At 49.2% G+C, this 26,870-nt stretch overlaps 1 protein-coding gene across 8 annotated transcripts in view; it reads right to left on the reverse strand.

The window, feature by feature from the left end:
- The window catches only part of ano5a (anoctamin 5a), a 240,772-nt gene that overhangs the window by 163,336 nt on the left and 50,566 nt on the right, over positions 1–26,870 (reverse strand). For 3 of the 8 annotated variants that reach the window (XM_072466683.1, XM_072466681.1, XM_072466679.1), the window contains exons 2-3: positions 19,612–19,650; positions 14,615–14,688 (exon numbers count right to left, since the gene is read on the reverse strand). In XM_072466683.1, the coding sequence (XP_072322784.1) occupies positions 14,615–14,688; positions 19,612–19,650 (113 nt within the window). Of the gene's footprint in view, positions 1–14,614; positions 14,689–14,812; positions 14,891–19,611; positions 19,651–26,870 lie in introns of those variants that run through there. The other 5 variants (XM_072466684.1, XM_072466682.1, XM_072466680.1 and 2 more) reach the window with 3 other exon arrangements.

Here is a 26,870-nt window from a genome sequence, read left to right on the forward strand (position 1 = left end):
CTACTTCGGAGAAACCCGCCCAGGATGCCAGAATTGGAGGAGTGCCAATATCCTGAAGTTGATGGTGTTTGGAGGGCTGGGGCAGGTTATATAGAACATACAGTGCAGAAGGAGGCCATTCGGCCCAGCAAGTCTGCACCGACCCACTTAAGCCCTCACTTTCACCCTATCCCTGTAACCCAATAACCCCTCCTAACCTTTTTGGTCACTAAGGGCAATTTATCATGGCCAATCCACCTAACCTGCACGCCTTCGGACCGGATACCCGGAGGAAACCCACGCAGACACGGGGAGAACGTGCAGACTCCGCACAGACAGTGACCCAGCGGGGAATCGAACCTGGGACCCTGGTGCTCTGAAGCCACAGTGCCAACCACTTGTGCTACCGTACTGCCTGTGAATAATTTGAAAACAATAATGAGAATTTAAAATCAAGGAGTTTTAAAAGTCAGGATAGCCGAATATTACAACTCCCCAGTCCAATTTCACCACAATCCCCCTGTGCTCCTAACAACGATGAAGATCACTATTGTTGGATTGTTTTCCTGGTTTCCAACTCCGACTGTTGCTGTCGCATACATTTTAACACAATAATGGTATTGGAACAGTGCTGCTATTTTCAAACAATCTAAACTTGCAGCTCAGAAATTATTCTATCTGGCTGCATCACAGCCTGGTGTGGCAACTGCTCAGTCTAAGACCATAAGAAACTACAAAAAGTCGTGAATACAGCCCAGTCCATCACGCAAACCCCCTCCCATCCATTGACAGTCTACACCTCCCGCAGCCTTGGGAAAGGGGGCAGCATAATCAAAGACGCCTCCCTCCCGGTGTATTCACTCTTCCAACTTCTCCCATCGGGCAAGAGATACAAAAGTCTGAGAACGCGCACAAACAGACTCAAAAGCAGCTTCTTTCCCGCTGTCACCAGACTCCTGAATGACCCTCGTATGGACTGAACTGATCTCTTCTCCACTGAGCAGTACTACACTCCGTATGCTTCACCCGGTGCCTGTGTCTATGTATTTACATTGTGCATTTATGGATGTCCTATGTTTTTTCATGCATGGAACGATCTGCCTGGACTCTACGCAGAACAATACTTTTCACTGTACCTCGGCCCACCTGACAATAAAACAAATCCAAATCTAAATATTTGGAGCATTCGATTTTCTGACTAATATTTGTAACACTGCTTCGAGCTATTTAATCATGGGTTAAAATAGTCAGATAGCACGGTGGCACAATGGTTAGCACTGCTGCCTCGCAACTCCAGGGGCGCGGGTTCAACTCCGACCGTGGGTCCGCCATCCGTGTGGCGTCTGCACGTTCTCCCCGTGTCTGCGTGGGTTTCCTCCGGGTGCTCCGGTTTCCTCCCACAGTCCAAAGACGTGCAGGTTAGGTGGCTTGGCCGTGCCAAGATCGCCCCTTAGTGTCCAAAGGTTGGGTGGGGTTGTGTGATAAGGTGGGCGAATGGGCCCGGGTGGGGTGCTCCTTTTGGAGGGTCGGGTGCAGGCTTGAAGGGCCGAATGGCCTCCTTCTGCGCTGTCGGGATGCCATGATTCAATGTTTGGAATAATGCCGGCTGCAACATCGAGCTTTGAAAGTCATGGACGAGTCACATTGCTTCAGTTCATTGACAACTGAAGGGCAATCCACCTACATTCCTTTTTCTTTAACAAACTACTTGTGCTGGCGAGGCAAAATGCCGGGCCTCGCCATTGTCACTTTCCTCTGTAGGAAGCACATTATCCCTTGGAATTTGCTGATTAAAATATGATCAAAGTTCCTCTATTCAGGAATGCCGTCATACACTTGTTAAAAGTGGAGCACTGCCTCTGCACTGCACTTCAGCATTGCCTGTAAAACTACATTCTAACCTAGAATAACTGCAACATGTCTGTGTCGGCCGTGCGTGGAAACATAGCCTCCGGCAGCCACTCAGCAGATGTTTGCACATTTCACAGTCACCTGACCCCATCCTCCAGTGGAAACAGGGCACAGTGAGGCATTGCTGTTCCTTCAGCTTCTGCTGCCAAATTTGTTCAACAAGCATGCCAACTCCCAGCCAGGGCCTCCTGAAAATAAATCCCTCTAATTGAAGAGACTCCAAGCAATGAAGCACCTTGTTTCATTCCTCTTTAAAGAAAACCAGACAGAACCACCCTGACTTTATCAGGTTACTTTATGACAGTCATTTTCAAACCCAGGGTCGCGACCCACCCGGGCGTCGGAAGGGTCGCGCGGCCGTGCGTCGCGGCGTTCCCGATCGCCCAAGTCGTCCCAACGGCGTGACCGGCTTTTAAAGATGCCGGCCGTGGCCGTCTTTCAGAATGCCGGCTGTTCTGTGCGCGTGCGCCCCCTCGGCAGTGCGCATACCCAAGCCCAGTGGGACAGAACGCCCCCTCCCGACGTCAGCGTGCTGACCCAGGAGCGGATTATTTTTTAAATCGCTGGAGTCTTCCTGCCTGGAGCAGCGGCAGAGAGTGAGATTCCTCCATTCTGCCGCTGCCAGCAGTGAACTCCAGGGTCTCTGGTGAACAATCCATGAAGAGGAAGTGGAAGGCACGAACAAAGCAGCAATAAGATAATTAGGTGAGGTGTGGGTTTATTAATTGCAAATCAAGATTTCAAAGCTCGATGTTGCAGACGGCATTATTCCAAACACTGATTCATGGCATCCCGACAGTGCAGAAGGAGACCATTCGGCCCTTCAAGCCTGCACCCGACCCTCCAAAAGGAGCACCCCACCCAGGCCCATTCAAAGTGTGTTATATGCAAGGAAACATCGGCAAATGAAAGTTTAAAACCCTCAAAACCACTTAAATTATGGCAAGTGTGAGGACGAACCGCTTGATTTTTTTTTCAACGGATGCAGTGAGATCTTAACTCATCAACTGAAGTCATTAGAAGTGTAACATTGAACAACAAAGCAAGTGAGATAATGAGAATCAAGCAGGCTCACCTGTCACACTAAAGGGAAGTAAAATTGGTGGTTCGCAGAGTTCGGATGGCGTGGGTCACGAAGGATGGCCAGTTGGTAAAAATGGGTCCCGGGCAAATTACAGCCTTGGTTCAGACATGGACAAAAGAGCTGAATGCCAGAGGTGAGGTGAGAGTGACTGCCTCTGATATCAAGGCAGCATTTGACCGAGTGTGGCATCAAGGAGCCCTATCAAAACTGGAGTAAATGGGAATCGGGGGAAACCCCTTCACTGGTTGGAGTTACATCTGGCATAAAGGAAGAAGGTTGTGGTGGTAGGAGGTCAGTCATCTCAGCTCCAGGACATCACTGCAGGCGTTCCTCAGAGTAGTGTCCTAGGCCCAACCACCTTCAGCTGCTTCATCAATGACCTTATGCCTATCATAAGGTCAGAAGTGGTGATGTTCGCTGATGACTGCACAATGTTCAGCACCATTGATGACTCCTCAGATAATGGAGCAATCCAAATGCAGCAACTGACGAGCGGCAAGTAACGGTCACGCCATTCAAGTGCCAGGAAATGAATGTCACCAACAAGAGTTCCAAAAATCTAACCATCACCCGTTGACATTCAATGGCATTACCATCACAGAATCCCCCACAATCGTCATCCTGGAGGTCACTAGTGACCAGAAACCGAAATGGACTAGTCATATGAATAGTGTGCCAATAAAGAGCAGTAACTCTCCTCCTGACTCCTCAAGGTCTGCCCAACATCTACAAAGGTGCAAGTCAGGAATGTGATGAAATACTCCCCACTTGCCTGGATGAGTGCAGTTCCAACAACACTCAATCAGCTCGACACCATCCGAGACAAAGCAGCCCCACTTGATTGGTACCCCCTCCACAAACATTCAAACCGTCCACCATTGCCGCAGAGTACCAGCCATGTGTACTATCTACAAGATGCACTGCAAGAACTCACCAAGGCTCCTTTGGCAATACCTTCCAAACCCACAACCACTACCATATTTGAACACAGTGCTGAATATCTCAGTCCCCCACTTCTGTACTTGATTCCAAAGATTCACAATTGCATGTTGAAAAATTCCTCCTCATCTCAGTCCTAAATGGCCAGTCCCTTACCCTGAGATTTTGACCCCTCTCGTTCTATCTTCTCACATTAGTGAGATCAGCCTCTCAGTGACAGAACGAGCCGTCTCAGAATTTTCTACTTTTCGATGAGATCATCTCTCCTAAACTTCAGAGAATAGAGGCTCATTCTACTTCGTTCTATTTCATTATTCATCTTGAGCTGGGCAATGAAAGAAAAAAATAAAACGTGGAATGACAATTCAACCAGAAATACTCAGCGAGCCGTGCAGCATCTGTGGAGAGAGGGAAACAGAGTTAAAGTCAAAGGTCAATGACCTTTCCTCGGTGTGGTGACTCGAGGAACGAAGGATGGGATCCCTCCACCCCCCCCCCCCCCGCCCCGAAGCACCAGGCCTTCCCACCGCTGGGGTTCACTGGGCCCGCCGGCCGGAATCCCACCCAAAACGTGTATTCGGGCAAGCCGTGAATGGCAAAAATGAAGAATAGCTTCCATCCGAAAGAGGGACAAAAAATTAAAATAATCGGTGGTTAGCACTGCTGCCTACGGCGCTGAGGACCCGGGTTCGAATACAGGCCCTGGGTCACTGTCCGTGTGGAGTTTGCACTTTCTCCCCGTGTCTGCGTGGGTTTCACCCCCACAGCCCAAAGATGTGCAGGGTAGGTGGATTGGCCACGCTAATTTGCCCCTTAATTGGAAAAAATAATTGGGTACTCTAAATTTATTTTAAAAAAAATTAAAATAACAATAAATTCAAGGCCCTGAAAAGAGAGAAAAGGTAGGCAGGGATTGTGGACCAACATTGTTGAACTCAATGTTCAGTCCAGGGAGCTATAAAGTGTCCAATTGAATGATGAGGGACAGGATTTTCAGTTCTATTCAAACCAACTCAGGCCGGGAACAGCAAAGTGTCGCCCAGCGGCTCCACCGCTGACATTTCCCGCAATATGTTCGGAAACTTTGTTGGACAGAAATGCGGGAGGCGGTTCCAATGATGTCGCGCTGATGGGGTGGTCTCAGAATCAGCTCGCCCTGCCAGAAAACTTGACCTTCACGAGACCAGACACCTTTTTTTTTTAAAAAGGGTGTGCGATCTAACAAAACAAAAATAAAAACAATGATTCCTCCCACGGACACAAAGTTTCCACACGCACACACCCGCCCGCCCACCCGCACCCACCCGCCTGCCCACACGCACCCGCCCGCCCACACCCACCCACCCACCCACTCCCGCCCGCCCCGCACGAGCCCACCCGCCCACACGCACCCACCCGCCCACACGCACCCACCCGCCCACACCCGCCCACACGCACCTACCTGCCCACACGCACCCACCCGCCCACCGCACCCACCCACCCGCCCCTACCTGCCCACACGCACCTACCTGCCCACACGCATCCACCCACCCACATGTACCTATCTGCCCGCCTACACGCACCTACCTGCCCACACGCACCTACCTGCCCACACGCACCTACCTGCCCACACGCACCTACCTGCCCACACGCACCTACCTGCCCACACGCACCTACCTGCCCACACGCACCTACCTGCCCACACGCACCTACCTGCCCACACGCACCTACCAGCCCACACGCACCTACCCGCCCACACGCACCTACCCGCCCACACGCACCTACCCGCCCACACGCACCTACCCGCCCACACGCACCTACCCGCCCACACGCACCTACCCGCCCACACGCACCTACCTACCCACTTGCACCCATCCACCCACACGCACCTACCTGCCCACAGGCGCCCACCCACCCACACGCACCTACCTGCCCACCGCACCCACCCGCCCACACGAACCTACCTGCCCACACGCACCCATCCACCCACACGCACCTACCTGCCCACCGCACCCACCCGCCCACATGCACCGAGCTGCCCACACGCACCTACCTGCCCACACCCACCTACCTGCCCACACGCACCTACCTGCCCACACGCACCTACCTGCCCACACGCACCTACCTGCCCACACCCACCCACCCGCCCACACCCACCCACCCGCCCACACCCACCCACACCCGCCCGCCCGCACGAGCCCACCCGCCCACACCCGGCCACGACACCCACCCGCACCTACCTGCCCACACGCACCCACCCGCCCACGCACCCACCCACCCACCCGCCCACATGCACCTACCTGCCCACACGCACCTACCTGCCCACACGCATCCACCCACCCACATGTACCTATCTGCCCGCCTACACGCACCTACCTGCCCACACGCACCTACCTGCCCACAGGCACCTACCTGCCCACACGCACCTACCTGCCCACACGCACCTACCTGCCCACACGCACCTACCCGCCCACACGCACCTACCCGCCCACACGCACCTACCTGCCCACACGCACCTACCTACCCACTTGCACCCATCCACCCACATGCACCTACCTGCCCACAGGCGCCCACCCACCCACACGCACCTACCTGCCCACCGCACCCACCCGCCCACACGCACCTACCTGCCCACACGCACCTACCTGCCCACATGCACCTACCTGCCCACACGCACCTACCTGCCCACACGCCCCTAACTGCCCACACGCCCCTAACTGCCCACACGCCCCTACCTGCCCACACGCCCCTACCTGCCCACACGCCCCTACCTGCCCACACGCCCCTACCTGCCCACACGCCCCTACCTGCCCACACGCCCCTACCTGCCCACACGCCCCTACCTGCCCACACGCCCCTACCTGCCCACACGCCCCTACCTGCCCACACGCCCCTACCTACCCACTTGCACCCACCCACCCACATGCACCTACCTGCCCACACACACCTACCTGCCCACATGCACCCATCCACACCTACCTGCCCACATGTGCCCACCCACCCACACGCACCTACCTGCCCACCGCACCCACCCGCCCCTACCTGCCCACACGCACCTACCTGCCCACACGCACCTACCTGCCCACTCGCACCTACCTGCCCACTCGCACCTACCTGCCCACTCGCACCCATCCACCCACACGCACCTACCTGCCCACCGCACCCACCCACACGCACCGAGCTGCCCACACGCACCCACCCGCCCACGACACCCACCCGCCCACATGCACCTACCTGCCCACACGCACCTACCTGCCCACACGCAACCACCCGCCCACCGCACCCACCCACCCACATGCACCTACCTACCCACCCGCCCACATGCACCTACCTGCCCACACGCACCTACCTGCCCACACGCACCTACCTACCCACACGCATCCACCCACCCACATGTACCTACCTGCCCACACACACCTACCTGCCCACACACACCTACCTGCCCACACACACCTACCTGCCCACACACACCTACCTGCCCACACACACCTACCTGCCCACACACACCTACCTGCCCACACACACCTACCTGCCCACACACACCTACCTGCCCACACACACCTACCTGCCCACACACACCTACCTGCCCACACACACCTACCTGCCCACACACACCTACCTGCCCACACACACCTACCTGCCCACTTTAATGCAGGCAAATAAACCCTCCCCTGCCCCTCCATGGATCATGCAAAAAGAAACCGTGAGTACCCGAGAGCTGCTAGGGTTTTTCTTGGGCATGGCCACCTCCCCTCTGGGGGGCTGTACTGAACGGTGTGCCCCCGATGGGGACTGTTCGCCAGATTCCCATTTCACACCTACTGTAAATCCCGCTGACGTGACATCATGCTGTTTTGGGGTGGGAAATCCCTACATGACGGGATGACACAGTGGGGAGTCACACCAAGTCTATGTTAGGTGTGATAATGGTGTTCCCCACCTTTCAGGGCACGAGCCCCATCACGTCATTGGCAGGGGGTGGGAACAATCAAACGGGGAAAAGACTCGTCCTCAATTCCCCGCTCCCCCAGCACTTCTGCCCCCTGAAAACAGGGGCGGAAAATCGCTCCCACCACACTCAACTGCTCAGGGAAATACGTTACTTCGTTGGAGGCAGTTCAGAGAGGGCTCACTAGGATGATCCCAGACGAGGATGATCCCCGGTGTGCAGGGATTGTCTTATGAGCAGAGGTTAAACTCTACTCATTGTGGAATTTAGAAGAATGCGACGTGATCTCATGGAAACATACAGGGGGCGGGATTCTCCGATCCCGCGGCAGAGTGTCCACACCGTCACGTTTTACGACGGCGTGAACGAGCCGCTCCGACGTCTACTTCTGGCTCCAGCACGGCGCTGGAACGGTTCGCGCCGCTCCAGCTGCAGATCCCGGTGCTAACTGGATGCCGTGGGGTCCGCGCATGCACTCCACGCGCCGACCCCGACGCAACATGGCGCAGGGCTGTAGGGGCCGGCGCGTGGAAAAGGAGGCCCCCAGCCACAGGGGCTGGCCCGCCGATCGGTGGGTCCCGATCGCGGGCCAGGCCACATCGGAGGCCCCCCCCCCTCCGGGTTCGGACCCCACTCCCCCCCCCCCCCCCCCCCTACAGGCCGCCACCCGACCCTCAGGCGCCAAGGCCCCGCCGGCCCAGAGCAGGTTAGAATGTCGCTGGCGGGTCTCGGCTCCTTTCCTCCGGTCGCTTGGCCCATCCGGGCCGGAGGATGGGCAGGCCGGCCGCGTAGAGCACGGTGGGGAATCGGGTGCCGGCGTCGGGGCGGCGTGGCCCGTTCGCGGGGATTCTCCGGCCCGGCGCGGGGCTGGGAGAATCCCGCCCAGGTTTCTTGAGGGGTTTGACAGGGTAAATGCTGAGAGGATGTCTCCCCTCATGGGAGAGTCTCGGACCAGGGGGCAGAGTCTCAGAATAAAGCGGCTGCCAATTTAAGACTGAGATGAGGAGGAATTTCTTCTCTCAGAGGGTTGAGAGTCTTTGCAACTCCTTTCCACGGACACCAGTGGGGGCAGAGTCCTTGTGCATATTTAAGGCCGAGATAGACAGATTCTTGATCAGTGAGGGAATCAAGAGTTATGGGGAAAGGGCAGGAAATTGGACGTGAGGAATGATGGATCAGCAGTGATCCTATCGAATGGCAGAGCAGGCTGGAGGGGCTGAATGGCTCACTCCTGTTCCTATTTCATACGATCTTGCACCCCATTATTCCTTGAGCTTACGTTTTACTCGACTGGAACATTGCAGAAGGCGAAGGACCGAGAATTCAGGGTGAAAACAAGTTGGAGAACAGGGGCCCGGACATTTGGGATAATGCTTGTGAACTGAACTTCAAGGGATAAACCTAGTTTTGTTGTACATGCACCTACATCAATAATTTAAAATAAATAATTTATTTCAGCATTGCTGTATTATAGTGGAGGACTGTGTTGGCAGCCATCTGAGCCAGGAATTTCCTGGACAGGCCAGACTAACGCAGCAACCCTACAGCATTGAATATACCGTTGGATCCACGCTTCAGGTGCTCAGAACAGCATCTTTGAATGGTGCGACACCCTGGAAAGGGGATGTTCGGTGTTTCATTGTGCTATCAATTCATTGTGCTATCAATATTTTGCAGAGGAGGAGCAGAGGGATGTGGTTTGGGCCTGCAATCTCCCTTCATCAGCTAAGTCACTGTGGAAAATGAAAAAAGTAAAACACTGGAGGGAGATTCATGACCAATCTGCCGGAAACACACATTAACCAGCCAGCTCGGAATAGCATTGACCCCATGCTCGTTGGGCTCCAATTATCTTAGCCGAGAAAAAAAACACGGAAATGGTGAGAAAATAACCTCTCCTCGATTGTAATAATATTAGGATTGCATAAGAAGGATTGCAATATAAAAACGAGTCCACTGTACAAACACTGTACAAATTAGCATCGCTAATTTGGGTCAGAATACTGGAAATACAGTTATCGGTTATCATGCTCAATTACCGTAAATAAAGGTAAAGTTGCCATAGTCCCAGGTGACCACAGGTTGCTTTCCCCTTTGAGGGGGAGAGCTGACTGGTGGTAATTTAACCTGAGGATCACCGCCCTTCAGACCAGGAGCAAGGTGAGAAGGCGGGGCCTTCATGAATACCTCAGCCGGTCCGGGAATTGAACCCGTGATGTTGGCCTCGCTCTGCATCATGAACCAGCTGTCCAGCCAACTGAGCTAAACCGGCCCCCTCAGGCAAAATTAGCCCCGCGCAGAGCAATTCACATGTGACAAGCCACCCATGAGATGGTCGTGGGACCTTGACCTCCAATCAGATTCGAGCTCCATTGGAAATTGTGCCACAGGAGTTTAAACCTCATTGATCTTTTTTTTAATATAAATTTAGAGTACCCAATTCATTTTTTTTTCCAATTAAGAGGCAATTTAGCATGTTCAATCCACCTATCTTGCACATCTTTGGGTTGTGGGGGTGAAACCCACGCAAACACGGGGAGACTGTGCAAACTCCACACAGACAGTGACCCAGAGCCGGGATTGAACCTGGGAACTCGGTGCCGTGAGGCAGCAGGGCTAACCCACTGCGCCACCGTGCTGCCCAACCTCACTGATCTTTGTCTGCTATTAAATCTGAAATGAAATGAAAATCGCTTATTGTCACAAGTAGGCTTCAAATGAAGTTACTGTGAAAAGCCCCTAGTCGCCACATTCCGGCGCCTGTTCGGGGAGGCTGGTACGGGAATTGAACCGTGCTGCTGGCCTGCCTTGGTCTGCTTTACAAGCCAGCGATTTAGCCTTGTGTGCTAAACCAGCCCCTGCATCTTCTTCCTTTCACAGAAACCAAAAGGTCAGGCCTTTTTGAATCCAAGCAATTAACTAGCTACACTATAGCAGCTAGAAGCTATTGCACACAAGGCAACATTTTACTGTGGGTTACAAATTCTATGCGGGATCTTCCGTTCAGGAGTCTAAGTGCTCCCGCCAGCATTTAGGACTGGATCCACTGGTGCGAGGAGCGTCGCCCGGGTGCTATTCCCATACCTTTGCCGTGCAAATTTATGCAGAGCAGCAAACAGCGCAGTTTCCCCTTCATATTCTGCTCTCGAGCCACCATTTCAAACGGGTTCCCCGATCCCAACGGCAGGCGCACTGCCCTCCCACAATGCAAATGTTGACCCCACCACTGACAAGAGCATCTGCAACCTCCCATCAAGGAGGGGCATCCTGCCCCTCCACACCACAGAAATAACAGGTCATTTCCCTTATCCCACACCACGCAGTCATGAGGGTGACCGGAATCCCCTCCCCACCCCACCCTACCCCACCCCCTCAACTAAGTGTTTTCTGCGGTTAGAACAGGAGAAGCAAAAACACTTTTTTGAAGTGTTCAGCCGCTGTCAGTCATAACAGGAATGTTTATAAACATTGCTGTTGGGATCAATGGAGGGTACTTCAAATGCATTCAAGCATGAAGGGAAATATAAATTAAAAAACCTCCTGGCAACTGTGTTTAAACCATTAAGCTGTCAATCAAAGGCAAGTCAAAGGTACTGCATTGTGAAATTGAATTAAAGCTTCGAATTTCAAAGAATCTCAGGAGATTTCAAGCCTTTTCAAGTGTTGTGGGTTTTCTAAGAAGGTTCTGATACTTCACAAAGCTGCAGTTTCAAAAGCATTGGGCTGAGGGAAGGTAGAGTGTTCCTGATTGGATTCTTCACTGAACTGCTTGACCTGCTCATCAACTGTCAGCGAGCAGCCACAAGAGTTTAAACAGGTCAGACCAGGATGAAGATCTTGAACAGACGGCTGTCTGAGATCACCATGCCAAGACTAACCTTCAGGTTGCCCAGAGCTGGAAGGAACTGTCCAGACACAGGACCCCTATTCCCAGGGAAGGGCCCTGGGGCCAACCCTTTACCCGCAACCCGGCCCCACCCAAACCCCAGAAACATTGAACATTGGGGGACACTACCTCTGCAGCGGCAGAGGGGCGAATGAGCAAATGATCTCCTTGAACACCTCGGGTCCATCATGTCAGAATTCCTCTTGGCGATACTCACACCCAAAGTCTGCCCTCTGGAGTTCACGCTGTAGGGATTGGAGCATGATGGGGGTGGGGGGGTTGGTGGAAATTGGGCTTCCAGCCCATTAATTGTATTCTACTCGAGGCAAGTAAGCTATTTGCATGTTCCTGCCGACACAGGGCAGGAAGCCCGCTATGGCCTGCGGGAGCGGAGACGATGGATGGGTCTGTCGCCCAGCGCCAATCCTGTTTTTGGCCCGGAGCGGTATTCGCTGCCCAATCGGGATTCCCGATCTTAGCAGCAGGGAACAGAGAATACCGGCTTCTCTTCCTCAAAAGATTATGGTGTGGGGATGCCGGCGTTGGACTGGGGTGAGCACAGCAAGAAGTCTTACAACACCAGGTTAAAGTCCAACTGGTTTGTTTCAAACACTAGCTTTCGGAGCGCTGCTCCTTCTTCAGGTGAAAGATTAGGAGTTGCGAGGTGACAATCACAGAAGCAGAACTGCTGGTGAGTTTATAATAGCCCGAGATGGGATTCAGAAGCAAATTCTAACACGAAGTATGGAGTAAAAGACTGTGGACAAATTGCTTCTACATGGCTGAACGAGTGAACATTTCTGGAGGAACTCCCAATGTAACAGCCGAATCAAAATCCCACCCCCCAACTCTCACTCAGTACAAAAGGAGCACAGCTGTACAACTTTTAAAAGAAACACTGCTGATGCGCTGCTGAAACCGATCTCTGGAACAATTTACTTGCTGCAGATTATATTAGAAACAACAGCCGCAATTTTCTTCCTTAAATAGTCTGCCTGCAGCTTTATCCGCACACAGAGCAGTGGAATGGAATTTAGAATGTTTGGCAGTCTGGATATTGTCACGGAATTATAGACCAGCGCTCGTTTTTAAAAAAGGAACAAAAATAAAAATGGTTTATTCCCTTATCTTTGCTTCCACAGCAGCATTGTAATGCAAACTCTACAAGGGCAGTGACCCGGAGCCGGGATCGAACCCGGGTCCTCGGCGCCTTGAGGCAGCAGTGCTGACCGCTACTCCCGGAGGCACCAGGATGCTGCTGTAAGCAATTCAGGAAGGAGACAGACCACAGAGGCATTAAAAAAGTGCGTCTTCCTCCCATTTCCTCTAAACACTTACATTTATTGCTTTAAAAAATATTGCAAGTGGGAGCTCGGGTGATTTGTTACCACAAGCTAAAATAATATTAAAAACCTAATTCCATGAACCTTTAGTTTACTTATAATTTTGGCCCCCTTCTGGGCCTGCTGCTCCAAGCCAAGCCTGTACCAGGACACACACAGTACCCATTCTTCATTGGATGAGGTGAGGGAGGCTAGAGTTTAAATTCAAGCTTCAGACAGTACTGCGGAATCATCTGGACAGTAGTGATCATTTGCTTGTGTCATGTGGGAGTACCTTTAAGAAATGGTGTTTATAAATGGGTGTGTATATAAATATCTGTTGTGAGAGTACATTTAAGAAATGGGTGTTTACTACTGCAGTGATGTTAGAGAGTGGGTGGAGCTGGGTTGTCTGGCAGCTTTTTACTTTTGTTTTAGGCTGTTTGCTGCAGGGTGTTTTAGTTTCGCTTTCAGAGCTGGATAGCTGCAGTCACAGCCAGAAGGTGTATTAGAGTCTCTCTCTGTAATCTAAAGAATGTAAATCGATCCTGGTGATTTAAAACTAATAACAGTAGTGACTTTAACCTGATGTGCTTCTGGTAAAAGGTGTTTCAAGTCTTATGGATGTTAAAAGGAAAGTTTAAAGGATTACTTAGTGTTTTATTCTTTGGGTGTCGTATTTGAATTGATGGTTGCTAAGATGTTCACTGTATGTTTTAAAAAGGTTAACTTGAGTTCATAGAATAAACATAGTTTTGCTTTAAAAAATACTTTTCCATTTCTGCTGTACCACACCTGTAGAGTGGGCCGTGTGCTCCCCATACCACAATCTAGTAAAAGTTGTGGGTCAGGTGAACTCCATGCTACACTTTGGGGTTCTCTGAACCCTGGCCCATAACACTTGTCACAATTTACTTCCGCATTTCAGTGAGCTTCTGCCGGCAGTTTCATGTTAGCCTCTGATTTCAGAGATCTATGATTGAGGGGAAGGTCTGCAAGTCTGGGCTGTGAATTGGAGGAATGTCACTGGCTCTCCAGGGGTGAACATCGAGGGAAATTGAGAGCTTCAAGCAACAGAAGCAACAAAAAAAAAACGACCAAAGGAACACACAGTCAAGCATCGGATGCCTGTCGACGTTTCTAAATGGGGAAACCTGGTTTCTTTTACAGGAAAGCTATATTTTCACTTTATTCTTGTCAACCCTCGAGTAGTCAATGAAGATCATTGCAACAACTTACCAGGTAATCACATTTCACACTGGTTATATTCACCAAACAATGTTATCGCACAACACCCGATAAAATGGACACAAGGCGAAAATTGTTTTAAAAGAATAAAATCAAAAGGAAGGAATGGAAAATGCGAGGAATACACGGCAGAGTAATCTGCATTTGTTCAGAGAAAGCGACAAGTTGATATTTCAGACACGTACACTGCTCATCGGATTAGATTAATGTATCCTTCATTTTGAGCATTTATTTCTGCCATTAACCTTCTCCCAGCCCTGTTCGACAGAACTTGTAACATACAGAGATATGGTAGGTCAAGAAAGAACAGGATTTACCTCTGGATTGCCAGGAATTTCACATTCTCTGCTGTCATTGGATGGAGTATAGTAATTAGGCCCATTGTCTTCACCTGTAACATGGGAGGGAACAGAGCGAACCACATGAGTCCTTCGGTCAGCACAAACAGCGTTCCGAAACACCGGGAACATCTTATGATGGAAATTATCTTTTCAAAACGTCATTCAGCCTCTTACTGCAGCACGATCAGGCATACGCACAAAACAACATTTCACAGCTAAAATTTAGAGGTGGCTCTTTGAAACACTGCAGGAAAAGAACGTCGATGCAGACAGAAGACATGTGGCCACAATGGCTAGGTCCCAAGTTTAAGCAATATTCTACACTTAATGTTACACGCCCTCATTTCTCCAGCCTTGATGATGGGATGGGGCGGGAAGGGGGGGGGGGGGGGGGGGGGGGGGGGGGGAGACATTCCAGCTGTGACTATCCGAGCTGGATGAACTGTACACAAAGCTATTTAGGGAACCCTGATTATTCAAGTAGTGGATAGTCTGGGAGGTTGACATGTGTGAAGCTATTCCTGGCCTCCTGAATGGAGCAATGGTCAGCTGTCACAGGCTAAGATAGGAGGGGCAATCACAAAAATTCAAAACACTTCTCGATGTCGATGCGGGTGCGTGGGCCAGTGTTCAATTTACTGTTGGTTGTCTGAATCAACCTTAATCTAACATTCCTGTCATTGCCCACATATTTACAAACACTTGGCCAGAAGTTTCAATACTGTTAACATTGTTGGCAGGAAAATGTTTCCTTGCTCTTGTTCCCACATGATGCTGTCTGTGTGTGTGTGTGTGGGGGGGGGGGAATATTTTCTTTTGGCCCAATAAATGTTTAGAAAGCAATTAACCCACCTTCCTCCTCAAAAACATGCTTTATGTACTGTAGAAAAAACTAATCGGGGGCAGCTACTGGAACAATATGAAGCTGAATTACGTTCAACGCAATGCAAAAACAGCAACTCTACAATTCGGGGGGGGAAACAAATCACAAAGGAAAGCGCTTGAAAGCGAATGAAGAGAAGACAAGGAAATGAACCCATCATTCAATGAAAAAGGAAATGGATCCATCTGCATAGCTACTTGATTTGAATTTTACAAATGAAAGCCTGGAAGCATGTGTCGAATTCCCTGTTATGGACCTTTAAAAAGGGTAGGTGGGACCCCAATGTGGAATTCCCACTCCCATTACTAACAGACCCAAAGAGGGAAGAAGGCAGGCCTGACTCACACAGCCGGGAAACCTGAACTCAGCAAGGCCTTGGAATGGAGTTCAAACAGACCCCATTTTGGCTGGTACAGTGAATTGATGGAGTAGATGACAATGCTCTTAAAGCGTAGATAAGTCTGTTTAAGTGTCATGGGCTGAATTTTAAAATCGCCCCTCTCTTAAACATGAAAAAAGCAGGCTTGAGCTGTCAGTAAGAATTTAAAGAACAAACTCTGCTGGACTACTTTGATTGACAGGCCACCTGATGCAGTTCAGAAAAAAAGTCATCATCTGGCCATGCAATTTCAAGAGGTCTTTGTTTAATTTGCTCCAAAGGTTATTATTATGGATTTGATTACTTGTCGAAGTTTCAAAACTTTCAATTATCTCAGCGAAGGGTTCTGACTTAACAGTTTGATTGATATCAAGAGATGATTAAAGGGTTAGTTTTCCTTGATGCGAGATTTGAATGAAGTTTGTTTTTACAAGAAATTAACACCTTGAGATTTAAAAGCTTTGTATGGATTTCTTGAATGTGAGTTTATTTCCCCCCTGGACGATCAAGCGTTTATGAGTCAGCTCAGAACTTTTTTTCATCTTCATGTGAACCTGGAGGTCTGCCCATGGTGCATGCTGGGGTAATGGTTATGGAGCTGGCGCGGGGTTATGGGGGGGCTTGAGTTGGCATGAAGGGTGGGTATGGGGCATGAGGTGGCATGGGGGCATAAACTGGCATTAAAGGGTGGGGACATGAGTTGGTTTGGAGGTGGCAAAGGGCTATGAGGAGGCATGGTGGTGAGTGGGAACAGGGAGGGACGAGGGGGCCTAAACAACATCTAAAACAGCTGAGACAAGGTCCCATAGAATCTAGGTGGGTCTTTTAACCAGCCGCCTCAGCATTCGCCCACCCCCCGACTCCTTAAGGCACGCTTTTGTGGTCAGCGGTCCTGACTCAATTCTGGCCCCACTTGCCGTGGAGTGAAAATTGGATCAAATGGGGCCCTTTAAAGCAAAGTGCCACTATCAACTCGGGGGAATTGTCGACTCAAGCTACCCGCCTTGGTGGCGAAAACCTTGAGTTTATGAAGACATTGGTCAGAACAATAATAGCACCTGGCATTTCAGATGAATTCCAAATATTGACTGGAAAAGATATAGTTTGAGTACAATAGATGGGTCGTTTTTTGTACAGTGTGTGCAGGAGGGTTTCCTGAAACAATATGTTGACAGGCCAACAAGAGGCGAGGCCACGTTGGATTTGGTTCTGGGTAATTAACCAGGCCAGGTGTTGGATTTGGAGGTAGGAGAGCACTTTGGGGACAGTGACCACAATTCGGTGACGTTTACGTTAATGATGGAAAGGGATAAGTATACACCGCAGGGCAAGAGTTATAGCTGGGGGAAGGGCAATTATGATGCCATTAGACGTGACTTGGGGGGGATAAGGTGGAGAAGCAGGCTGCAAGTGTTGGGCACACTGGACAAGTGGGGCTTGTTCAAGGATCAGCTACTGCGTGTTCTTGATAAGTATGTACCGGTCAGGCAGGGAGGAAGGCGTCGAGCGAGGGAACCGTGGTTTACCAAGGAAGTGGAATCTCTTGTTAAGAGGAAGAAGGAGGCCTATGTGAAGATGAGGTATGAAGTTTCGGTTGGGGCGATGGAGAGTTACAAGGTAGCGAGGAAGGATCTAAAGAGAGAGCTAAGACGAGCAAGGAGGTGACATGAGAAGTATTTGGAAGGATCAAGGAAAACCCAAAAGCTTTCTATAGATATGTCAGGAATAAGCGAATGACTAGGGAAAGAGTAGGACCAGTCAAGGACAGGGATGGGAAATTGTGTGTGGAGTCTGAAGAGATAGGCGAGATACTAAATGAATATTTTTCGTCAGTATTCACTCAGGAAAAAGATAATGTTGTGGAGGAGAATGCTGAGCTCCAGGTAAATAGATTAGATGGCATTGAGGTACGTAGGGAAGAGGTGTTGGCAATTCTGGACAGGCTGAAAATAGATAAGTCCCCGGGACCTGATGGGATTTATCCTAGGATTCTCTGGGAGGCCAGGGAAGAGATTGCTGGACCTTTGGCTTTGATTTTTATGTCATCATTGGCTACAGGAATAGTGCCAGAGGACTGGAGGACAGCAAATGTGGTTCCTTTGTTCAAAAAGGGGAGGAGAGACAACCCCGGCAACTATAGACCGGTGAGCCTCACATCTGTAGTGGGTAAAGTCTTGGAGGGGATTATAAGAGACAAGATTTATAATCATCTAGATAGGAATAATATGATCAGGGATAGTCAGCATGGCTTTGTGAAGGGTAGGCCATGCCTCACAAACCTTATCGAGTTCTTTGAGAAGGTGACTGAACAGGTCGATGAGGGTAGAGCAGTTGATGTGGTGTATATGGATTTCAGCAAAGCGTTTGATAAGGTTCCCCACGGTAGGCTATTGCAGAAAATACGGAGGCTGGGGATTGAGGGTGATTTAGAGATGTGGATCAGAAATTGGCTAGCTGAAAGAAGACAGAGGGTGGTGGTTGATGGGAAATGTTCAGAATGGAGTACAGTCACAAGTGGAGTACCACAAGGATCTGTTCTGGGGCCGTTGCTGTTTGTCATTTTTATCAATGACCTAGAGGAAGGCGCAGAAGGGTGGGTGAGTAAATTTGCAGGCGATACTAAAGTCGGTGGTGTTGTCGATAGTGTGGAAGGATGTAGCAGGTTACAGAGGGATATAGATAAGCTGCAGAGCTGGGCTGAGAGGTGGCAAATGGAGTTTAATGTAGAGAAGTGTGAGGTGATTCACTTTGGAAGGAATAACAGGAATGCGGAATATTTGGCTAATGGTAAAGTTCTTGAAAGTGTGGATGAGCAGAGGGATCTAGGTGTCCATGTACATAGATCCCTGAAAGTTGCCAACCAGGTTGATAGGGTTGTGAAGAAGGCCTATGGAGTGTTGGCCTTTATTGGTAGAGGGATTGAGTTCCGGAGTCGGGAGGTCATGTTGCAGCTGTACAGAACTCTGGTACGGCCGCATTTGGAGTATTGCGTACAGTTCTGGTCACCACATTACAGGAAGGATGTGGAGGCTTTGGAGCGGGTGCAGAGGAGATTTACCAGGATGTTGCCTGGTATGGAGGGAAAATCTTATGAGGAAAGGCTGATGGTCTTGAGGTTGTTTTCGTTGGAGAGTAGAAGGTTAAGAGGAGACTTAATAGAGGCATACAAAATGATCAGGGGGTTGGATAGGGTGGACAGTGAGAGCCTTCTCCGCGGATGGAAATGGCTGGCACGAGGGGACATAACTTTAAACTTATAGGGTAATAGATATAGGACAGAGGTCAGAGGTAGGTTCTTTACGCAAAGAGTAGTGAGGCCGTGGAATGTCCTACCTGCTACAGTAGTGAACTCTCCAACATTGAGGGCATTTAAAAGTTTATTGGATAAACATATGGATGATAATGGCATAGTGTAGGTTAGATGGCTTTTGTTTCGGTGCAACATCGTGGGCCGAAGGGCCTGTACTGCGCTGTATTGTTCTATGTTCTATGTAATTCACTTCCTCCGTAAACTCTATGCTGATAAATATAGCATTTCAACCTAATTACTGAGCAGTACCACAAAATGCAATGACATTTACACAACATGAAGGATAATACTGGAAAGATCATTAACCACAGCTACCAATCACTTGCACATTGGTTTGACACTTGAAAATGAAACACAACAGAACAAAAAACACAAAGCATTGGCAGAAAGATTTATTATACCTGGCGATTCCACTGCGCTGCCGGTGATAACGGCAATATCTTTAAGGAAGAAAACATTAGGTTTAGGGGATGAGGGAAAGCAAGAGCAACTCGAACCCATTAAGATAAAATAAAGTTTTGTTGCAATGATACATCAGCCAGCATGTTAGGTTAACTGAGGGAGAACGGCATACTTTCATTCCCATAATGAATAACCCACAGCTAAGCCCCTTGCATGTTGGGAGGTTTGTTCAGGAAGCCTGTGCGGTTGTGACTGAAGCAGACACATATGGGAATGGATACAGATCACAAGAGACCCATCTTCTCTCAGGTGAGGGTACATGCCTTCTCGGGCAACAGTCTGGGCTGCTTTACCCAAACACGTGAATCGTCATTCAAAGACAAATGCTTTGGCAATTGTGACAGAAGCACTGGCATGGGACAAAAATCAAACAATTTAAGATCAAACAATTGCGTCCGTACCAATTACGGTAATTATTATTCAAGCTGGAGGTTTCACACACGGATTAATGCACCGTGCCTATTAAAAATCTCAGAATTTGAAACTGACAGCAAAAAGGACCCTTGGTCAAGTTAACTTTTAAATTATTTGAAGACAATGTGAAAACGGCTGCATTGAGGTCATTTTACCTCTGGGATTCTGAGATCAAATTCAATTTGTATCAGCACAGTGCAGACCTGAAAGTAACATGCAACAGGCATATTTAATTTGATTTTCTACTTTTAATCCCACCCTGGTTTCACTTGAACTAACCAGGAATACACCATTCATTTGCATCGCTCTCAACATCCACTTTTCAGTGCGGAGATGCTAAATAGAGACCTCACATGCTCTCGGGGGTGAACGCAAAAGAATCTAGGTGGGTCTTCTAACCAGCCGCCTCAGCATTTGCCCACCCCCGACTCCTTAAGGCACCCTTTTTCAGCGGTCCTGACTCAATTCTGCCCCCTTTTGCCATGGAGTGAAAATTGGATCAAATGGGGCCCTTTAAAGCAAAGTGTCACTAATCCAAAGCAGTACAGCGAGTTCTCCTATGCACAACGGGCACTCCTATGCCACAGTCAAGTTCGCTAAAATAGATTATCGGCTCATTTAGCTGCTTATTTGTGGAAGCTTGCTGAGTGCAAATTAGCTGCTTCATTGGCCTACATCACAGCAGTGACTACACTTCAAATGTACTTCACGGAGTGAAAACAAATTCACCTGGACTGCAACGTTCAAAGAAATGACTCACCATCACCTCCTGATCCCCCCCCCCCCCCCACCCCCAAAGCCTGTCCACCATCTACAAGGCCACAAATCAGGAGTGTGATGGAATACTCTCCACTTGCCTGGATGAGTGCAGCTCCAACAACACTCAAGAAGCTCGATGCCACCCAGGACAAGGACAAAGTAGCCTGTTTGATCATTACTGCTTCCAAAAACATTCAATCCCTTCACCGTCAATGTACAGTGGCAGCCGTGTGTCATCTACAAGATGCACTGCAGTAACTGTCAGAGGTTCCTTAGGGAGTATCTTCCAAACCCACGACTGCTACCATCTAGAAGGACAAATGTAGCAGATACCTGGGAACACCACCACTTGAGGGTTGCCCACCAAGTTGCTCACAATACATATTTGGAAATATATCACCATTATTAGGAATGGGTTAACAGTTCTTCCAATTAAATACCAATTTGATGCTAATTATCCAATAGAAGTCACTGATATAAAAGGGGGTTACAGGTGGCACGCTTTGTTGGTGGAGATGTGTGCGTGAAGTTGGATCAAAGAAATAAAGGTGCTTCGTGGAGAAGCAGAACTCATGTCTCCTTTACTCTCCAGCAACCAAGAAACTTGAACAACCATTCCTTCACTGTCGCTGGGTCAAAATCCTAGAACTCCCTCCCTACCAGCACAGTGGGTGTACCTACACCTCAAGGGGCTGTAGCGGTTTAAGAAGGCAACTCACCACCACCTTCTGAAGGGCAACTAGGGATGGGCAATAAATGCTGGCCTAACCAGCGACGCCCACATCCTGTAAATTAATTTTTTTTAAACCACAAGGGCCTTCAGGGAGGGCAATAAATATCAGCCTTGCCCGAGTTACCCACGTTACCCGGATGAATAGAACATAGCAACATGATGCAAAACAATTAACTAGCACAATAGAAGTCGTACACAGAGAAATTTCAACCCGATAGTTTGGTTTCACCTTGCAACCTCCCCTGCCTGCCGATGAATGGTTGATTAATCACAGTTCTGTGAAACAATTGTCCAAAAGCAAAAATATAAATACACTGTATTTTCCTCAATGATATGGTGGCTGATAATTTCTGATGCATCAACGTGTAAAATCAGTACTTAAAAAAAAAAAATACAGAAAATGAATCCCAACGAGAGTGTTGGAATTTAGGTCATCACTGGATTTGGATTTACACTGTAATCTACCGTTCATTAGCCCCTGGAGTACAGCAATAATAATATCACCAAGGAGGTTGGCAGCCTCTTCCTAGCAGCATTCCAGAGAGGCATCATAGCTCAAAAATTAAAGCAAGAGGAAATGAATGGGAGAAAAGATATACCAGGGAAAGAGGTTTTGTGGAAAGGTTGCAACTACTTGCATGGTTTTTATATCCTTTAGGGTCCCCAATTCTGCTTTAATACATCTTTAGGTTTCAAATAATTAATTTGGATGATAGTCCTGGATTCATCAGCATTTGCTGCATACTTTGCAGGAGTATTCTTTTCCCCAATATTGGGAATTAACGGGAGCCATGAGAGAGCAACGGCCGCGCGCTCCCACCTCGGGATCGAACAAGATGTACCTGGCTGGTTACGCCTCGCGAGGTCTAATGGGATCTCGTGACACATCGCAATCTGGATCTGGGCCACAATGGGCGGGATCCGTATTTGGCAAATTTGTATGTTAAACTAAGCAGCACATCTCACTGTAATACACTCTTACCAGATCTACCTAAGGCTTTTGAAGCAAATCTCTTCGCCTCAGAGATCCCAGGCGAGCGCCATTTAGCACAAGGACCAGGTGGAACGGCACTTGGGACGGGGGGGTCTCCCAGGCAATCAGAGGCCCCTACGAGGTTGGCCTGTGGGCAGGGTGGCATGCTAGCCTGGCACCTTGGCACTGCCACCTGGACATAGGAGGCATGGTAGCACAATGGTTAGCACAGATGCTTCACAGCTCCAGGGTCCCAGGTTCAATTCCCGACTTAGGTCACTGTCTGTGCGGAGTCTGTACGTTCTGCCCGTATCTGCATGGGTTTCCTCCGGGTGCTGCGGTTTCCTCCCACAAGATGTGCAGGTTAGGTGGATTGGCCATGCTAAATTGCCCATTAGTGTCCAGGAGGTTAGGTGGGGTTGCTGGGTTGCAGGGATAGGATAGAGGTGTGGACTTAGATAGGTTGCTCTTTCCAAGAGGCGGTGCAGCCACGATGGGCCAATGTAAATTCTATGATCTATGATCCTGTAGTGCCACTTGGGTGCCATTCTGGCACTGCCCAAGTGGTGTGCCACATTGCCAGGCTGGTATTTTGCCTGGACTGTGGATCGGGCCTGGGATGCCCTGCCCTTATGAGGGGAGTGCGGCAGGGCTGGAGCCAGCCCCCCCCCCCCCCCCCCACTCCCTCAACAGTTGCATTGGGGGCTCCGAGAGACGGGCGTCATTTAAACATGGCATCCCAATCTCTTCCTGCACTGATGGATGAGCAGAGCTCCTCGGTGCAGGAAATGTGACCGAGTGGGGCCTCAGCAGAGTGTTCCCCTTCGAGGCCCCACAAAAACCCTAGAGTGGCGTTAGGTAGCGGGGTCGTTCCCGGCACCCGGCACCAGGGTCGTTCCCGGCACCGACACCTCGAATCCTGCTCAAAACTGAAGTTTTTTTGTTAGATCTTGCCCCAAACCTTAAAAGCCAAGTATTAAGGAAGCCCATCCCTGTAACTGAACTCGCTCTTCAGCAGATGGAGCTCATGGCCTCTCACTGAATTTTAAGTCGGTTTAAAGGAAGGAAACATTTAGGCCATGGGCATCAGGATGACCCCCCTCCCTCCGGCAAACAAGGAAAACACCCCCAACCACCTCATGCAGAAGGGGAGTCCCCCAATGGAGGGGCTTTTTTGGGGGCACTGCCGGGGGGCAATGCCCAAGTATGGCCCTCTAACTCTGGGCCTATAGGCATCCCCAATGTGGTCATCACGACTGGTCTTAGTGTTTGAAAAACAGTCGTGATTCACAGGAGGTGGGAAGGGTGGGTGGCAGAGAGATGGTGTGGGTGGACGTTACAATGTCAAGTCCATTAAATGGATTCTAAAATGTATATAGCATGCACAGCGACGGAACAAACCTGATTACCGGCAGGGGTGTGCAAACATGATCTCGAACTGAGATCTCGTTTTTGGCCGCTGGCGAGATTTAGAGACCATTACTGGATTTGCGCCAGCGTCTAAAGCAGCCGCTGGATTGCGGCCATTGTTACGTAGATAGGTTGGGACGGTCTTCCTTTGAGAAGAAAATGTTGAGAGGAGATTTGGTAGAAGCAGCCAAAATAGTTTGGGATCTGGGCAGAGTGGATAGAAAAAGAATGTTCCCATTGGTGAACAAATGAAGAACGAGCAGCCGCAGGGTAAAGGTAGTTGAACGGATTAGTGACATAGTGGTTAGCACTGCTGCCTCACAGCGCCAGGGCCCATGTTCAATTCCAGTCTTGGGTCACTGTCTGTGTGGAGTCTGCACGTTCTCCCAGTGTCTGCGTGAGTTTCCCCCAGGTGCTCCGGTTTCCTCCCACGGCCCAAAGGTGTGTAGGTTAGGTGGATGGGTTATGCTAAATTGTCCCTTGATCTCTAAAGATATGCAGGTTAAGTGAGGTTACGGGGATAGGACAGGAGAGTGAGCCTAGGGAACGTGCTCTTTAAGAGGGTCGGTGCAGCCTCAATGGGCTGAATGGCCTCCTTCTGCACTGCAGGAATTCAGTGGATTCTAAGAAGCAATGGCAAGATGAGGAAAATCCTTTCCACACATAAAGTGGTCAGGATCTGGAATGCAGTGTTGGCATAAAACATTTTTTTTTTTTTTTTAAATTTAAATTTAGAGTACCCAATTCTTTTTTTTCGAATTAAGGGACAATTTAATGTGGTCAATTCACCTACACTGTACATCATTTTGGGTTGTGGGGACACGACCCATGCAGACAGTGGACAGTGACCCAGGGCCGGGATCGAACCCAGTTCCTTGACGCCATGGAGAGCGTTGGTGGCTGCCTCAAAAGGATGAATATGCAGGGTTAGGGCAGAAGGCGCTATGGTAATTGTTTCTTCAAAACGCCAACACAGATACAATGGGGTGAGTGGCCTGCCCTCCTGTGCTGGAACTATTTTGTGATTTAAAGAAACAATTCAACAAGAATGCATTCCATTAAAAATCAAAATCTCAGCGGGAAAAGGTCCATTCACGGATTTCTAGGGAAGTTAAGCATTAGATTAACCGAGGCTCATAATGTTGCAAATAATAGCAATACGCCGGAGGATTTAAAACAAGGAAAAAGAGGGAGCCGGGCAGGAATATAAAAAAGATCGTTAGGATTGCACAGCTATTGTTCATGGCGAACAAGGAGGATTTCAGACTGAAATCTGTCTGGCTCACTCATTCTTTTTGGTATGGTCGAAACAAGGAGGGGCAGCTACTGAACACAAAAGCAGAGGACTGCAGTGATAACATTAAAACATTGAAGAATTAAAAAGGAAAAGATTTTAAAAAACATAAAACACACATGATAAAAGATACATTAAAAAAAAATATAGTGCAAAACAACACCACCCCCCTAAAAAAGCTTCATCAAAGGTTCGCAATAAAATCCTACTTTCTGGCAACAGATTCATAACCATGAAACCCAGCAAATATTAGCCAAACCTAGAAACTGTTTTTATTTTAAACAGAAGTGCAATCTGTAACTTCCCAGAATAAATCCGCCCTGATGTGGTTTTCCAAAGTGAGACCCAAATCCAACTGTTTCACAGGACAAATATCTCCTGGCCCTAACCTCAGTTGCTTTCCTTCAATTATAAGTCTTCCACAGCTTTATTAGCCTACCCCAGACACACAGGAGGGAGCGTTCACCAGGACCTCCCCCACAGCAACTCACGACAGATGAAGTTTTGAGTGACCGGTATTTTTTTTCTCTTTTTCGGCTGGAGCAAACATGATGGGCTGAATGGCCTCTGTCTGCACCGTAACCTTTCTACGGTTCTACGCCCTGCTGTCATAAATATCTCCTTTTCGCCCCATTTCATCTTAGTCCCATATTGTCTTCAAACATCCATTCGAATGTGCATGGTAGGTTCTCAAATATTGAAACCTTACATGTTCCTATTTTTCCTCTATTTCCAGTCGATTAAATTTAAAACAGCAGCCCCAGTTTGCTCACAAATTTGCTAAAAGATGCGAATGTTCTTCGTCACCTTTGAAATTCCTTTGAAATGCAACAAATACAAATCAATTTCAACGCGTCCCTAAATAAATATATCACATCTGGACTGTTTACTTGTAAGGCACTATGGCACAGTGGTTAGCACTGCTGCCTCACAGAGCCAGGGACCCGGCTTCGATTCCCGGTTTGGGTCACTGTCTGTGCGGTGTCTGCACGTTCTCCCCGTGTCTGCGTGGGTTTCCTCCAGGTGCTCCAGTTTCCTACCGCAGTCCAAAGATGTGCAGGTTAGACGGGAATTGGGTCTAGACTCGCTCCTTTGTCACTATCTGGTGATCCCATCATGTCCGCTGTGCTCTGGAATGTCCGTGCAGACTTGATGGGCCGAAGGCCTCGTTCTGCATTGTAGGGATTCTATAATGATCCTAAGTTAAAGGCCTCATTAGATCCGATTCCAGCAACTTCTCCTTTGATTCACCCGGACACTCAACTCTGTGTACCCTTACCTACATAGACTATATACCTTCTTACTGTGCCCACCCCAGTCCAACACCGGCATCACCAGGTCATATATACAAAAAAACAGCAATATTAAAGAAGAATGAGGGAGGGATCTTATAGAAACATATAAAATTATGAAGGGAATAGATAAGATAGAAGCAGGGAGGTTGTTTCCACTGATGGGTGAAACTAGAACCAGGGGGCGTAGCCTCAAAATAAGGGGGACCAGATTTAGGACTGAGTTGAGGAGGAACTTCTTCACACAAAGGTCGTGAATCTGTGGAATTCCCCGCCCAGTGAAGTAGTTGAGGCTACCTCGTTGGATGTTTTTAAGGTAAAGG

The sequence above is a fragment of the Scyliorhinus torazame genome, chromosome 10, assembly GCF_047496885.1.
Source record: "Scyliorhinus torazame isolate Kashiwa2021f chromosome 10, sScyTor2.1, whole genome shotgun sequence".
Lineage (NCBI taxonomy): Eukaryota > Metazoa > Chordata > Chondrichthyes > Carcharhiniformes > Scyliorhinidae > Scyliorhinus > Scyliorhinus torazame.